We start from the raw sequence: 12,233 nt of genomic DNA, 5'->3' as shown, positions 1-12,233 counted from the left end.
TAATATACGTAATGGTTTTATAAAAATTGGATTCAAGGTACAGCTGTTTAAATGATATGCAAATTAAACTGGAAAGGTGCTCCAAGAAACATTCATCTGTCTATGTAGTTTCAACCAGTTTTGTATTTTTCAGCCATGGCTCAGTGGGTAACAGAAGTCAGAGGTTTGTGGGTTCAAGCCCCACTCCAGTACATAAGCGAGGCTGACACTCCAGTGCAGTACTGAGGGAGTGCTGTACTGCCAGAGGTGCCTTCTTTTGGATGAGGCATTAAACAGAGGTTTCGTCTTCCCTCGAGTGGAAGTAAAAGACCCCACGGCATTATTTGAAGAACAAGGATATCCTGGTCAACATAGATCACTCAGTCAACACTTTGTGGTGTGACCTCTGTATTGGAGGTTATGATTTGACTCATTGCATTTAGGTAAAGAATAATTCTCTGCAATTAACTCCCCACTTACTACAAAGAAAGAGGGGGAAGCCCCCCAATGAATAGTCTGTGATCACACTAGATTGTATGGACTAGAAGGTCCTAAGTTTGATTTCCCTGTCTGAGTTGAGCTAAGTAGTCCTAGTCAGAACAGCAATTAGTGGATGGAGCACTTCATATAGCGAAAGTGCCCTGAGATATGGAAGAGAGAAATCAGCCAGGATATACACTGCTCTTCGCTGTCCAGTGACTCTTGCTGTAATTGCATTTTATGTCTGAACATTGGCTAGCAGCATATGGAAAATTACCATTTTGGTGAAGTCCCAGAGATTCCCACAGAACCAGAGTAAAAGGGGAAAAAGAAAAGTGACTGGGTATTATTGATGTAAAAAAGGCAATACAAAAATATGATAATTAATTTCTGTTTTCTCTAGGTGCGAGCAGTTCTTTAAACAGCTATCGTGTTTCTATGGTTGCTCTCCATTTGCTACAATTTGGTTGAGCCCAAGTCATCCCAATTCCCTTCTGAACGTACCACTCTGTCAGAGCTTCTGTGACCAGTGGTAAGTACACTGATGCTCATGCAGATGTTTAGGGACTGAACAACTCAGATCTGAGAATACTGGGTGGGTATGTAAATGGCACAGTGAATCGCAACATGGTCCTTTCCCTTCCAGCATCTGGGTTTAGATTAAATACAGGCTGATGGGATGAACTCTTTTCATCTCTCTCACCTATAAGAATCAACAATAAAACCTTGCATTTATACAACACCTTAAAAGTAGTAAAACATCTCAAGGCATTTCAGAGGAGCATTATCAGACAAAATTTGATTATCAAACTACATAAAAAGATATGAGGACAGGTTGGTCAAAGAAGTAGGTTTTAAGGACTGTCTTAAAGGAGGAGAGGTGGGGAGGTTTAGGGAGGGCATTCCAGAGCTTGGGACCAAGGCAACTGAAGGCACCACCACCAATGGTGAGACGAGGAAGTAGGGACTGCGCCTATCACAGAAAGAACCCCTTATCCTTGCCCTCTGTCTTCTACCTCCCAACCAATTACCAACCCGTATCACAAGGTTATATGTAGGCAGACAGGCTTAAGAAAAATCTCACCACAGCATTGCTCACCCTTCAGTTCGAGTGAGCTTAAGCATCAAGTGTTAGCATGCTGCTGCACAGCAGGGAGCGTTCTGCTCACCCTGATTATGTGTTGTCCAAATCTCCACGTGAGCACACTTCCAGCAAGGCCACTGCGTCATGACTGCAATGGGGAAGAATTTCTGATTTTTCCATCTTAAAGTCAAGATCTGTTTACTGTCCACATGCTCTCCAGTTGATATCAATTAAGTCCACCCAGACCAGGGGCTAAACTGGGTATATTCTTGATCTGTGTGGCTCCGCTACTCCTTGGATAAAGTTGGTAAAACATCAGAAGAGTGACGAGACAGAACTCTAGACCCCAGCTTCAGTGGTGCAGCAGACTGAATATCGGTACTAGCTATACTGATCTCATTTTCCAACAAGGCCAAGAGGCAACTTTGTGAAGTGGATTCCAGCAAATTTCTTGTTTCCTCAAACATCTTCAAAAAATAATAACCTGACAGAAAACCACGTCTCTGTGATGTATTATTTTATTGACAAGTGGTAACTATAAAAGTCGGATGAGAGCCAGTTCACAGAGAGATCTGCCCCTGTCCCTCCCACTTACTGCCACTTCCATTACGTGTGGGTTAGTAAATGCACTGTCTGTCATGGAACTGAGTCATACCGACCAGAGAATTTCCAGATTCAATCCTAGTTTGGTTTGGTAGCTGATCTTAGCTGGGAGAGTTGTGGAGCGTTCAAATTGGTCTTCACACACCTGGCCAGGAGATGGGAAAACAAAGTCAGCCAGGATCTTCTACTCCTGCTTGCCATCTAGAGACACCTACTGACATGCATGGACTTGAATGCTCATTCATACAATCATAGAATGATGCAGCACAGAAGGAGGGGATTTGACCTATCGTGCCTCTGTCAGCCCTTTGAAAGATCTATCCAATTAGCCCCACTCCCCTGCTCTTTCCCCACAGTCCTGCAAATTTTACCTTTTCAAGTATTTATCTGATTCCCATTTGAAAGTTACTATTGAATCTGCTTCAACCACACTTTCAGGCAGCACATTTCCAGATCATCATAACTCACTGTGTAATTTTTTTTCACTTGTGTTGCCTCTGGTTCTTTTGCTAATTACCTTTAAAATTTCCTTTGCCAATCACCAATAGGTGGCAATAGAGCCCAGCTTGCCTGTGGTGCTTCCCACAGTCGAATAGCTTGCCAACACACGATCAACCATTTGGGCAACATATGGGAGGATACCAAGCACACATGAAATGGCACCACTGCAGTCAGTGCCTGCAGAACTGATGGGAAAGGAGGTATCTTGAGCTGAGAGAACCTTTCCCAGAAACAGCTTTATAATTACTTGCCCAATGAAAATATCATTGTAAAAGCAGGCATACTTGATCACAGCGATACTATTGAACTCATACATTTTTAAACAAGCTTAATAGGAGTACTCTGATGATATGGCTGTTGCTGAAACAGTTCCATTCTCCCCAACAGGTACAAAGCATGTGAGAATGATCGGACCTGTGTTAGGAACTGGAATTCAGATTTAAAGTGGTCAAATCGCACTCAAGGCACCTGCACTTCAGACTGTATTCCTTACAATAAGGTAGGAACGACAGCATGCCTAGAGCTGAAATTAACACACTACCAATCCCACTCTGCCAGTTTGGCTCAGTCAGTGACACCACTGGGTTAGAATCAAAAGGCATGGGGGTTCAAGCCCCACTCCAGGACTTAGTCACATCATCTAGCAATCCAGTAGAAGATTGCACTGTTAGGGCAGTTGGCTCATCTGATGTTCTGTCCAATCAATATTCCTCCCTCAACCTACGACAGATCATGCATCTCACTGTTGTCTGTAGGATCCTGTTGTGCATAAAATGGCCCACGTAACAGTAATTGCACTTCAAAGTAATTTATTGCATCTGAAACATTGTGTAAGACTTTCTGGAAGGAGTGATAAGGCAGAAATCCTACTTTTTCATTTTCTTTGAGCTGAAAAATGCTTTGATGCTGCAGAGAAGCTCGGGTGTGATAGGACACGGGTCAGTGACCACAGTTCCCTTTGCAGCCAAGCTGGCATTGTTCAAGCAGAGGCACCTGGTGTCTCCAAAGAAGGCGGCACACTGGCAAAATTGGAGGTGAAGGTCAGCTCCCAACCAGCTGTGCTCAACCTTTTTATCTGTTAATTCAGGAGCTGGATGGGCCACAAGCCGCTATGTACTTGACTTCAGAATGGCCGGGGGTGGGGAGCGGTGGTGGGGAGTGCATGGTGCAGAGTGACCTCAGGGAGAAAATGAAATGGGTGTTTTTTTTAAAATAATGTTTGCATTGTTCATTCATGTGCCCTTGAGCTGTAAAATGTGACTTCAAAATTCCCATTTGTCTGCAAAGCTCTGTCAGATCTCATTTTCCACTGAGAGAATAGAGGCATAAAACCCCCTGTAGCCTTATGTAAATGGCTCCTGAAGAGACATTGATGCATTTTACATCACCGAATAATCTGGGGAAGATATTATTTTCATCAATTTGATGGGGAGTTTCGCAGATAGCAAGGCCCAAAGCAGCTTTCTGAAGCGCAAGAATGAATCTCTAGTAGTTTAATCTTCTCGGGATTATAATAACTAAGACCTCAAGAGTAATGGAGTTGTGGAATTAGGAAGGGTGACTGTTGAAGCAGGCAATACCTTAGGAGGCAATTACAATCTACTCTTAATTCAAATTATCTGATTAATTCCAATTACATTTTAGCATTAAATTCCAATTTTGTCCTGTTATTTACATTGCTTAACGCAAATTATTGAAACATTCTATTTTTAAGCATAAAATTTCTTTGAATTATTAATAGACTGCTAAATCATTTCTGTGGTTGCTACGCAAGTCTTTGTCTGCCATTATTATTTGATATTGGTGAAGCTGGTATTTAAATATAGTACATGTACCTGTTACAAGAGCCAGAACGAGAGTAATGGAGCCATTTGAGTCACATATTAGGCTCAGACTTTTTGTTAATTTAACAAACATCGAAAGATAGAAACATAGGCCAGAATTTTACGGTGGATGGATGGGAGCCGGACTCTGACTTGAAAGTTGGTGGCGAACCCGCTTCCGCCCATCCCGGGGATCTGTCCCGCATTTTCCGGGACCCCGGGCTTTAATTGTCCCTGGGCGGGACTTCCACCCACTTGAGGGAGGAGGTCCCGCTTCAGAGAGCTGCCGGCCAATCAGTGGGCTGGCAGCTCTTAGACCCAGCAGCGCCACCGAGAGCGGTGGCCACTGCTGGGACTGCAGCCCAGCCAATTCCATGGATCGAGGAGGGAAGGTAAGTAGGGGCATGCCTCACCAGGGGGATTTGTCCTCCCCTGTTGAGGCTGGAGTGGTTGTCTGGGGGGAGGGGGGCGTCTTGGGTCCTGGGGGTGGGTTGGGAGGCGGGGGTGGCCCTCAATCGAGCACCCTGTGCCCAACTGCCATAGCCCCCCACCAGGGCACGGAAAGGCTGGCAGTTATCACTGGGTGGCCTTTCACATCCCCAGCACACCCGCTTGCCACGGGTAAAATACCCGTGGAGGCGGGTGAGGGCCCTTAAGTGTCCATTAAGGGTCTTGATGGGCCTCGGGCGGGCTGTTTCCCCCCACCTGACCACCATAAACTTGTCCGGAGGCGGAAGCAGGGCGGGTAGGCCTCCCGGAGCCTGCTGCTCAATTTTACGCCGCCCCCACGCCACCATCCGACCCGCTGGGGTGGCGTAAAATTCCGGCCATAGAAAATTTATGGCACAGAAGGCGGCCATCATGTCTGTGTCGGCAGCAAAAGAGCTATCCAGCCTAGTCCGACTTTCCAACTCTTGGTGGATAGACCTGTAGGTTTTATGCACTTCTAGTGCTTATCCAAGCACATTTTAAATGTGATGAGAGTTTCTGCCTCTACCACCTTTTCAGCCAGCGAGTTCCAGTCCCCTATCACCCTCTGGGTGCAAATAATTTGCCTTAACTTCTCTCTAATCCTTCCACCAATTACTTTAAATCTATGCCCCCGGTTGTTGACCTCCCTGCTAAGGGAAATAGGTCCTCCCTATTCACTGTCTTTCGGTCCCTCAATGTTATACACCTCAATTAGATCTCCCCCTAGCCTTCTCTGTTCCAAAGAAAACAATCCCAGCCTATCCAAGCTTTCCTCAAAGCTAAAATTCTCCATTCCTAGCAACATCCTTGTAAATCCCCTCTCTAATGCGATCACATCCTTCCTGTAATGCGGTGACCAGCACGAAACACACAAGCCCACAGGCAGATATTGTCTCAATTACAGCCATATCCTTTAGGAAACCTGCTTAGATTCATCCGTTAAGATACGTGCTCTATTCTTCAATGCTTTTCTCTCTCGTTTACTTGGCTCATTTAGTAGCAATTTCCCCTTTTGAGTAGGAAGGACTTTGGCTCAAGCTGCATTCCTGGACTTGAGCACATGACCGAAGGTGAGAATTCACTGCGGTACTGAGAGAGTGCTGCGTTGTTGGAGGTGCTGTCCAATGAATGACACATTAAACTGTGGCAGCAGCTACCTGTTCAGGGGGGCATAAAAGATCCCATGGAACAATTAATAGAAGAGCAGGGAAATTCTGCTGGTGTCCTGGGAAACATTTCTCCCTCAGGCACCTCCAGCAAGATTAGATTAATTTATCTCAGTTACTGTTAGTGCACAAATTGGCTGTTATATTTGCTTAAATGATGATAGCGATTGTACTTCGAAAACAATTCATTGGTTGGGACATGAAAGATTCAGGTTCTTCGTTTTAATAGCAGCTAATGGGCTGGGACTAGAGGAAAGAAAAAAGCTTGCTGTAAGGACTCGCAGAAAACAAGCAAACCTACAAGGATGGGAATATCTGCTTCCAACAAATTATCAACACGGGAATTGTGAGAATTGACAGAATTAAGCTGGAAAGATCGATGTCCAAAATAACAAGGCCATACGATGCTCTCTGGATTTTGGAATGAAGTTAGAAAAAGTGCACTGGTCCAAAGAGATTGTGCTGGCTGCAATAGGACGAGAGCTGCAGACTTCTGGCCCCTGTTGCTAGTTATTTGAAAACGGGAGCATGTAGGGTTGGTGTAATTTGATCTTTTGGGGCATTCATTAGCTGCATTTGAACAAATGCATCTCAAATCAAGTGATCTGGATACCATTGAGGGAAACTTCAAAAGTGATTGAGAGGCGGCACAGTGGCGCAGTGGTTAGCACCGCAGCCTCACAGCTCCAGCGACCCGGGTTCAATTCTGGGTACTGCCTGTGTGGAGTTTGCAAGTTCTCCCTGTGAGTTCTCCCTGTGTCTGCGTGGGTTTTCTCCGGGTGCTCCGGTTTCCTCCCACAAGCCAAAAGACTTGCAGGTTGGTAGGTAAATTGGCCATTATAAATTGTCACTAGTATAGGTAGGTGGTAGGGAAATATAGGAACAAGTGGGGATGTGGTAGGAATATGGGATTAGTGTAGGATTAGTATAAACGGGTGGTTGATGGTCAGCACAGACTCGGTGGGCCGAAGGGCCTGTTTCAGTGCTGTATCTCTAAACTAAAGTATCAGAGAAAATAGTGTGGAATATTTTTCAAACAGTCTGGCAAGGTGAGCCCAAAGTAAAGGTCTCTTCCAACCTAATACATTCCTATGTCTCTATGATAAATATTCTTTCTTATCCAAGGAGCGGAAAAGGAAGGAATGGGTGAGAATCAACCCATTAAAAATCTTAACAAATAGGGCTCCAGATAAAGGGCAAATTGGATAAAGGAGTCACACAGAGCTTTCAAATAATTATTTTAAATTGAGAAAAGTAGTTGATGGGTTAGGAGTTGCACACAGTTAAATAACAGGATTAGTCAAATAGTCATGATTGGGTGACATTAAGCTTGAATCTTAAAGCCTATGGTTTGTAAGAACAAAGATTGAAGGGAGTTTTGAGGTCCTAGGAAAGAATGAGCTACAATAGGAGATAAAGTAATGAATTTTGATTTCAGTGCAGTGTATGAGAGTTATGGGGTTCCAAAGGAAGGTTCAGAGAAGCAATGACATACTAGTGCTAAAAATGTTCCAAATATTCTAATGACAAAACTATTTACTGAAGGGGTATAACTGTATATGTCTTTAGCAACTCACCAAGGCTCTTTCAACAGCATGTTCTGAACCTGTGGCCTCTACCACTTAGAAGGACAAGGGCAGCAAATGCATGGGAACACCACCACCTGCAAGCACTGCTCCAAGCCACACACCATCCTGACTTGGAATTTTTTCACTGGGTCAAAATCCTGGAACTGCCTTCCTAACAGCAGTGTGCGTGTACCTACGCCACAGGAACTGCAGCAGTTGAAGAAGGTGGCTGACCATCACCTCCTCAAGGGCATTTAGGGATGAGCAATAAATACTGGCCTAACCAGCGACGCCCACAGCCCATGAAAGAATAAAGTTTACATATAAAAGCTCATTGTAATAAAAATAAACACACATGACCATATACACAATATAGAGCACAGAAACAGGCAATTCAGCTCAACAGGTCCATGCTGGTGCTTATGCTCCATAACAGCCTCCTTCCATCCCTCTTCATTTCACCCCATCTAACCTTCTATTCCATTCTCCCTCATACATTTGTCTAGCTTCCCTTTAAATGCATCTATGCTAGTTGTCTCAACTATTCCATGTGGTAGCAATTTGCACACTTGAACCACTCTCTAAGTGAAGAAGTAGTTGTATGACAAGTTAAAATTTTATGGACTTATATTTTCCCTCCTTGCCTCCCAATCCTTCGTCTCCTGAAGGCATTGAGTCACAGAATCACAGAATTGTTACAGCACAGAAAAGGCCACTCGGCCCATCATGTCCACACTGGCTCTCTGAAAGAGCAACTCCCTCAGTCCCATTCCCCTGCCTTTTCCCTGTAACCCTGCACATTCTTCCCTTTCATATAACTGTCTAATTCCCTTTTGAATGCTTCAATTGAACCTGCCTCCACCACGTTCTCAGGTAGTGCAGTCCAGACCATAACCACTCGCTGCGTGAAAAAGTTTTTCCTCATGTCACTTTTGCTTCTCTTACCAAATACTTTAAATCTGTGCCCTCTCATTCTCGATCCTTTCACGAGTGGGAACAGTTTCTCTCTATCTACTCTGTCCAGACCCCTCATGATTTTGAATACTTCTATCAAATCACCTCTCAGCCTTCTCTTCTCCAAGGAAACAGTCCTAACTTCTCCAATCTGTCTTCATAATTGAAATTGTTCATCCCTGGAACCATTCTCGTGAATCTTTTCTGCACTCTCTCCAATACCCTCATGTCTTTCTTCAAGTGCGGCGCCCAGAATTGGACGCAATACTCCAGCTGATGCAGAACTAGTGTCTTATACAAGTTCAACATAACTTCCTTGCTCTTGTACTCTATGCCCCTATTAATAAAGCCCGGGATACTGTATGCTTTATTAACTGCTCTCTCAACCTGTCCTGCCACCTTCAATGACTTATGCACATATACCTCTAGATCCCTCTGCTCCTGCACCCCCTTTAGAATTGTACCCTTTATTCTATATTGTCTCTCCATGTTCTTCCTACCAAAATGAATTACTTCACATTTCTCTGCATTAAGCTTCATCTCCCACCTGTCTGTTCGTTTCACCAACTTGTCTATGTCTTTTTGATGTTCTACACTATCCTCCTCACAGTTCACAATGCTTCTAAGTTTCGTATCATCTGCAAACTTTGAAATTGAGCCCTGTACACGAAGGTCTAGGTCATTAATATATATCAGGAAAAGCAAGTGTCCCAACACTGATCCCTGGGGAACTCCACTACAAACCTTCCTCTAGCCCGAAAAACATCCACTAATCACTACTCTTTGTTTCCTGTCACTCAGCCAATTTCGTATCCATGTTGCAACCGTCCCATTTATTCCATGAGCTACAAATTTGCTCACAAGTCTGTTGTGTGGCACTGTATCAAATGTCTTTTGTACATCACATCAACAGCATTGTCCTTATCAACCCTCTCTGTTACCTCCTGAAAAACTCCAGCAAGTTAGTTCAACATGATTTTCCCTTAAGAAACCCATGCTGGCTTTCCTTAATTAACTTGCATTTGTCTATGTAACTATTGATTTTGTCCCAAATTGTTTTTTCTAGAAGTTTTCCCACCACCGACGTTAAACTGACTGGCCTGTAGTTGATGGGCTTATCTTTACACCCTTTTTTGAACAAGGGTGTAACATTTGCAATCCTCTAGTCCTCTGGCACCACCCCCGCATCTAAGGAAGACTGAAAAATTATGGCCAGTGCCTCTGCGATTTCCACCCTCGCTTCCCTCAGTATCCTTGGACGCATCTCATCCAGCCCTGCCGCTTTATCCACTTTAAGTACAGACAGCCTATCTAATATTTCCTCTTTATCAATTTTAAACCCCTCTGGTGTCCGATTTACCTCCTCTTTCAACATTGCCTGGGTTGTATCTTCTTCCTTGGTAAAGACAGTTGCAAAGTATTCATTTAATACCTCAGTTATACCCTCTGCCTCCATGTGTAAATCCCCTTTCTGGTCCCCAGTCGGCCTCACTGCTCCTTTTACTATTTATATGCCTATAGAAAACTTTGGGATTTCCTTTAATGCTAGCTGTCAGTCTCTATTCATGCTCTCTCTTTGCTTCTCTTATATGTTTTTTCACTTCCCCTCTCTCCTGTATTCAGCCCGGTTCTCAATAGTATTTTCTACCTGGCATCTGTCATAAGCACACTTTTTCTTCTTTATCTTAATCTCTACCTTTTTTGCATTCAGGGACTCTTTACTGCCGAATGGTTCTGTGGAGAACCGCTTCCCCAATAACTCACTCAGGTGTTCATTGTGTACCTGTGACCTTTGACAATGACCACGAAGCTCATCCTAACTCAACCTGCCATCCACACACCTGCATTTCCAGCAGGATTCTCTCTGGATAGTAATCAGGAGTATGATCCCTGGCTGATTTTCCTCTCTAATTCAGGAGCACCAAGGCCAATTGTAACAGCAATGTTGCTACTGAAATTAGCTAACAGCCCACATCAGGGATACATTCTGCAACAACAATATGCATTTATATAGTGCTTGTAATATAATAAAAAGTTCCAAGGCATTCCACAGGAACGTAATCAAACAAAATTTGACACCAAGCCACATAAGTAGATATTAGGGCAGATGACGAAAAGCTTAATCAAAGAGGTAGGTCTTAAGGAGGAGAGAGAGGTCTGGACAGAGAGATTTAATAAGACAATTCCAGAGCTTAAGGCCTCGGCAGATGAAGGCAAGGCCACTAGTGGTGAAGCAACTAAAATTGGGGATGTGCAAGAGGCCAGATTTGGAGGAGTGCAGAGATCTTGGAGAGTTGTAAGGCTGGAGGTTACAGAGATGGGGAGGGACGGGGCTACTGAGTGGTGTGAAAAGTAAGAAACAGTCCCAGTCGTCAAAACTCGGCCACTCATTTGATCAGAAAGAGAAAACATGCATTTGTATCGTGCCACTCACGACCATAAGAACAAAACTCTTCACAGCATATGAAGTACTATTAAAATGTTGTCATGCGGCAGGCAATTCGTGCATAGCAAGGTCCCACAAACAGCAATGAAATAATGATCAGATAACCTGTTTTAGTGATGTTGGTTGAGGGATAAATATTGGCCAGGGCAGCACCCTGCTTTAATTTGAAATAGTGTCATGGGATCTATTACATCCACCCGAGAGGGCAGACGGGACCTTGGTTTAATGCCTCTTCCAAAAGATGTCATCTCTGACAGTGCAGCATTCCCTCTGTACTTTGCCGGGAGCCTTGGCCCAGATTTTGCACTCAAGTGTTTGGAGTGGGACTTGAACACATGACCTTCTGACTATGACGACCTAGCGCAGGTGCTAGCACTAAGCCACAGCGGACACCTGATCAAAGTCGTAGAGGCAGTTATATGCTTGTTAATGCAATATGAAATATGAGACTGGAGACAATGGAATGTAGGTTATTAGCATAGCATTCACATTGGGATTTGAAGCTTCATTGCTCCTAATTGTGTGTCTGAACCAATCCCACTTTGTACGAGTGCTCTGTTCCTTCACAGTGCTAGAGATTCATCTCAGCCCTGGTTCCAGCTGAATAATAATTGTGTGACCATTTTGCTGAAAGATTATGACATGCATGACAAATAGTCGCAGATGTCTGTGAATTATGTCGCATTGATAAGCTTTGTCTTTCGGAGGATGCTGGGTCCCGGAGGGGGAATGCTGCAGTCAGCTGGAAATTTACTGGAACGTTGCTGCTAGTAGTGAGGAGTTGTCAAGACAGATGAAATCCCTGTTGTGATGTTTCGAACAGGATGTCTTAGTTAGAAACTGTCCATCATAAAGACCTACACATTTTCCTGTTGTTCCAAAATAGTTTCTTTTTTCACTCCCTTCACGCTTTCTCCTCCCCCAAAGGCATTGACTCGTGTTGGGGAACATCTCCGCAGGTACCAGCTGTCCTGTAGTACCTCACCCAAAAAGCCATTCTTCACACTGAGCCTAGGTCATGAGCAGTAGCAGGTTATTTGACCAGTGGAATGCGTAGATCTCACATACATCCACAAATGCAGGCTTTGGGATACTGGTCAGGAATTGAAAGCCTGGCTAACTTATTCGCCAAAAAAAAATTAATGTACCTTATTATCA

General features: G+C 44.0%; 1 protein-coding gene across 2 annotated transcripts in view; it reads left to right on the top strand.

Annotated features, from left to right (window-relative positions):
* rtbdn (retbindin) overlaps positions 1-12,233 on the top strand; it is a 46,227-nt gene that overhangs the window by 27,467 nt on the left and 6,527 nt on the right. For both annotated transcript variants that reach the window (XM_068021174.1, XM_068021173.1), the window contains 2 exons: positions 863-991; positions 3,035-3,146. In XM_068021174.1, the coding sequence (XP_067877275.1) occupies positions 863-991; positions 3,035-3,146 (241 nt within the window). The remainder of the gene's footprint in view (positions 1-862; positions 992-3,034; positions 3,147-12,233) is intronic.

Source organism: Heterodontus francisci, chromosome 43 (assembly GCF_036365525.1).
Source record: "Heterodontus francisci isolate sHetFra1 chromosome 43, sHetFra1.hap1, whole genome shotgun sequence".
Taxonomy (NCBI): Eukaryota; Metazoa; Chordata; class Chondrichthyes; order Heterodontiformes; family Heterodontidae; genus Heterodontus; species Heterodontus francisci.
The sequence above is the reverse complement of the archived record's forward strand: the minus strand, read 5'-3'. Positions and strand labels throughout refer to the sequence as shown.